Source organism: Mastomys coucha, unplaced genomic scaffold (assembly GCF_008632895.1).
Source record: "Mastomys coucha isolate ucsf_1 unplaced genomic scaffold, UCSF_Mcou_1 pScaffold22, whole genome shotgun sequence".
NCBI classification, from domain to species: Eukaryota; Metazoa; Chordata; class Mammalia; order Rodentia; family Muridae; genus Mastomys; species Mastomys coucha.
Genome location: NW_022196905.1, coordinates 156,094,758 through 156,099,272, shown reverse-complemented (window position 1 = coordinate 156,099,272; position 4,515 = coordinate 156,094,758). Strand labels below are relative to the sequence as shown.

At 54.6% G+C, this 4,515-nt stretch overlaps 1 protein-coding gene and 1 long non-coding RNA gene across 6 annotated transcripts in view; both read right to left on the bottom strand.

Moving 5' to 3' along the window:
* The window catches only part of LOC116068923, a 28,035-nt gene extending 26,836 nt beyond the window's left edge, over positions 1-1,199 (bottom strand). Inside the window, exon 1 of one of the 2 annotated variants that reach the window (XR_004109754.1) lies at positions 1,113-1,199. This is a non-coding gene — a long non-coding RNA (uncharacterized LOC116068923). The other variant, XR_004109755.1, reaches the window with a different exon arrangement.
* Positions 1-1,664, bottom strand: part of Atp11a (ATPase phospholipid transporting 11A) — a 110,033-nt gene extending 108,369 nt beyond the window's left edge. For all 4 annotated transcript variants that reach the window (XM_031339086.1, XM_031339087.1, XM_031339089.1 and 1 more), the window contains exon 1: positions 1,335-1,664. In XM_031339086.1, the coding sequence (XP_031194946.1) occupies positions 1,335-1,373 (39 nt within the window). In that variant the 5' untranslated portion in view covers positions 1,374-1,664. The remainder of the gene's footprint in view (positions 1-1,334) is intronic.
* Between the last annotated feature and the right edge of the window lie 2,851 nt (positions 1,665-4,515).

Sequence of the window (4,515 nt, the reverse complement as noted above, 5' to 3'; positions counted from 1 at the left end):
AAAAAAAAAAAAAAAAATCCAATCTCTTTTTCTCCTCTTACAAAAGAAAATATAATTTAACCTCACATCTTGGAAGATAAGCACATTATAAGAAAATCAACCATAACTGTTTCAGGGAAAAGTCAAATTAATTTCATGGCTTAGACTCCGAGTTTAAAATCCTAGGTAAAAGTAGTTGTGTACAGGCGTGTGGCAGAGGAGTTGAGAGAACACACTGCAAGCAAGGAGGGAAAAATGACATGACCAGAAAGAATAACATTCCATAACTTACATTCCAGGTGCATTATCAAATAATTAAGCATGGCAGAGTTCGTTATGGAATATCCGCAGAAAATACCACTTCAAAAGTAGACTAGCGCCAGGCAGTCTACAGAGTTGAGTTCCAGGACAGCCAGGGCTACACAGAGAAACCCTGTCTCGAAAAACCAAAAAGTAGACTAGCACAGCAAAAAGAAATTAACCTGAAATATACCTAGATTAAGTTAATATAAAAGAGCTGAAGGCTTGCCTAAGGGCACTGTGGAAGCACCAGGGATGAAAATGAGTCCTGTGACTCTGGGAAGTTGGCGGGTCCATGGAGAATGTCTACAGGGACCAAGAAGACCACCTCTCCTCCTTTCGCTTCCCAGTCTCATTCTTTTCTTACTGGAAGGCCAAAGTTGGAAGGAAATTAACCAGAAAAGGAAGAAAAAAACCGGGTAAATTTCCCTTCAGAAAAACCCACATCCAAGGCCAAGTGTCCCGCTCAGAGAAGCCACAAAGAGCCGGCTCGGGCCCCCTCCGTACCTAGCCCGCTTTCAGCACGCGCTCCTCAAACCTGTGACTACCGGGCGCCAGCTGCCGGACAATAGGTCCTTGTGTCCAGCTTAGGGAAGACAAGCTGTCCCGGGGCAGATTCTCTCCTTTCTGTACACACACCCACTTTGCTCCGTCCCGACTGATGGCTGCCAGCTCCCTGGTCTCCCCTGGCGAGGTACTCCGTCACTAACCGCGCAGCGACATCCAGGGGAGCCGGGAACTGCGCACTCGGACCTGGCTGGCTACTTTCAGAGATGGCAAACTTCACTTCTGACTCCTCGGTGGAGGCTCCCCGCTTCCCCGCAGCCCCGTACCCACGTCCCAGCCGGTCCCGGTCCCCGCGCCGGCCCGCCCCGCGGTAGCTGAGCGCAACTCCGGAGGATGGATGTCCCTCGACCCCGGGATCGACCCGGCTGCAACTGCCTTCCGGGTGGGCCTGGCTGAGCGCAGGTGGAGCGCGGCGGGGAGCCGTCGGCGGGACGTTCCGGGCCTGAACCCCGACCCCGGCCCCGACCCCATCACCGAGCGCCACTCACGTATCTGCGCACGAGCGTCCTCAGTAGGCTGCAGTCCATGGTGGTCGCTCCCGGCTCCGCGAGCCCCTGGGCTGCGGACACAGGCGCAGCCGCCCCCCGCCCGGTCACGGCCTGAGCGGCGCGGGGGGCGGCCGCGGCCCCTCCGCGCTCATACCCCGCCGGCGGCGGCCAAGGGTCTCGGCCCGCCCGCGCGCAGGCGGCTCGGAGGAGGCGGCCCGCGCCCCGCGCTGCTCCCGTCGGGCCGGCGCGGCCTGCGCTCGATGCTCCGCGCCTGCTCCTCCCGCGGCCGCCGCGCCTCTGGAGCCGGCTCTGCCCCGCTGCGCCCCGCGCGTCACGGGCGCGTGTGAGCATGCGCGAGCCGCAGCCCCCGCCCCCGCCCCGGCCCCGGCCCGGCGCGCGCCGCGACTCCCTAGCGCGCGCCGCCGCCCTGTTGCTTCCGCCTCCCCGCGGGGCGGGAGGGCGCTGTCGTCGCCCCCGCGTGGCTCGCCCGGTGCTGGTCTACCCCACACACACCCTCCGCCCCGTTCACTCCCGTTCTAGAAAGGAAGCCTGGCCGGGAGCCCAGGATGCGATGGCGGGTGCGGTGGGCCTGGGTCCCTTAGGCCTGCGGGTCACACCTCCTGCCTTGGAGTGGACAGAAGACACAGGATCCTCAGGTGGCTACCGGGTGCGAACACCACCACCCCTTTTGGGACTGACTCCCTTGGAGACCGAACCAAATGTGTCCTGATCCAGCTCTCTCTCGTGACTCACGACTCTCTACCTGCTGCTGGAGCCCTGATCTCTGTCCTGCCTTCCAGAAACCAGGCCTCTGGGAAGACCCTCCGCAGTCCTGGGTTTTACCTTGTGGTCTAGTCCCCTGTCTACCTACCTTCAGCTATATCACCATGGCTGGCACCCCCAGTCCCAGGGAAGGGCGTTCTTTGCGGCCCAGGTGTGAAGTGGCACACAGCAGGACAACCTTCCTTACCTGTCTCAGCCCTAATCTAGCTGATATTTACTGCTTCCACATCCCTTGCTTTTGCTTCAGATAACTGTAGAACTAGAGACTGGGGATCTGCAGTGGCCGATCAGGAGCACCAGACCTGGGGATTAGGAATGTATTTGAGGCCATTCTGACAGGGTGTGGAGGAGATCTGGCATTGCTATGGTTTGGATTTAGACACATGTCAATAACTTAACAGACCTCTTGAGCCACCACGGCCGTCAGCTTTGCTCTCCGTCTAAGTTCTTACACCAGTGTCTCAGCACCGACTACAGACACCCAGCCAGCCTCAGGGCAAAATGTTTTCTCTCTGGCCTTCCAGGACTTGCTGTGAGCCTGGTGGAGTTGGTACTCCTAGCTGAGGTGTGGACTCTTGAGGACAGCAGGCCTCTGTGTCTAGGGACTAGCTGCTGACCTCTGCATCAATGGTCCTGTGGACCTGACGGTGCTGTTCATGTGTCTCTCTGGTGGTGCTGTCTCTTTCCTACTATGACCCCATACTGCTGGACCAAATTGTAGACTTCTGGTGGGCAATTACAATTCCTGGCACAGACCTGTCTCAGGATAAAGGCTTCCTATCATTTGAGAATGTCTGTTCTAGTCGGAGGGATGTTTCATTTCCTTCCTTCCTTCCTTCCTTTTTTCTTGTTTGGATTTTTTGAGACAGAATCTTCATCCTAGGCTAGCTTCAAACTCCATACAAACATCCTGCCTCAGCCTCTGAAATGTTGGGATTTAGGAGTGAGTCCCCATGTCCCCCTTATTCTTCATACAGAGCAAAGCACTTTCCTAGTGGTACAACAGGAGTGCATGAGTTCATCCTCTGAGCCTTCCGCCCTTTGTGGGACTCAGGACTCTCTGGCTCCCTCCAGCTGATACCATTCATTCTAGCAAGTGACTGACTTGCTAATTAATACTGAGAGGAACTTTCTGGGAAGCTGTTTAGGGAGGGTTTCCTTGCTCCTAAGAAAGAATGGATGCTGTTGTCTGGAGGTACTGCCTACTGCTTTGTAATCTCCTTTCAGACACCAGACGACCAGAGGTGGTAGCTGGAGGAATGAATTCTTGCTGGGGACAGAAGCATGACCGAAGTGAGAAGAGCCTAAGGGCGTCTTAGACCCATTAACCCATCCTAACCAGAGACTTGGTAAAGAGTCAGTGCAGTACCATGTGAGTTGGGTTTTCCATTACCAACAGATGTTAGCACTTTAACTCTAACCCGTAGAAAAAGAAGTTAGGACGCTGTTAAAATAACAGAAACTCCAACTCATTTGGTGAACCTGTTAGTCATTGCTGTGTAACAAGCCACTACCCATGCAGGAGGTGTTGAAGCAGTAGGGAGCCAGCACAGGCCAGTTCTCCTGGGCTTGGCAGGTTGTTCTGCCCTCCCTGGTGTTGGCTGGGAATCTCTAAGCTACTATATTCTTTTGGAGGCTCTGCCAAGGTAGGAATGTCGCCATAGCTCGAGTCACGTGTGCAGTGTCCTGGCAGTGGAAACTGGGGGTTGGGAGAGCAGGTTATTATTCTTTTCAGATGGCTTCTTACAACTCAGTGAGCTAGCCTGAGCTTCTTCACACAGCGGTTCTGTTTCTCAAGGGACAAAATGAACACTACAGGGCCACTAAAGGCTGAATTTGGAGGCCCCAGAGCGTTCCCTCGGCCACACTCTGCTGGAGAAACTGAGATCACATGCCTTCTGCCTCCCTCCACAAGGAGCACCAATAAGCCATATTTCCATGAGAGCCTCTGGCCACCAAAGCTGCTCTTCCCCGAGACAGCAGGCCGTGTCCAATGGGAGGACATCTTATTTCCTGTGCCCTGTACAGTCCTGTCTAGCTCCCTGACCATTTGTCTGGAATCTTCTTTAGGATAAACTCTTTTTTTGTTGTTGTTTTTGTTTTTTTGTTTTTGTTTTGTTTTGTTTTTCGAGACAGGGTTTCTCTGTATAGCCCTGGCTGTCCTGGAACTCACTCTGTAGATCAGGCTGGCCTTAAACTCAGAAATCTGCCTGCCTCTGCCTCCCAAGTGCTGGGATTAAAGATGTGTGCCACCACAGCCCGGCTAGAATAAACTCTCATTTGGTCATCTTTCTTTGGTAAATCCCCCTTCCCGCCATCTTTTCAGTCTCCTTTAGTTCTCCCCTCATAGTCACTAAAGTTTCGTGGCACCAGTGAGTGAGACGATGCACTCATTTGC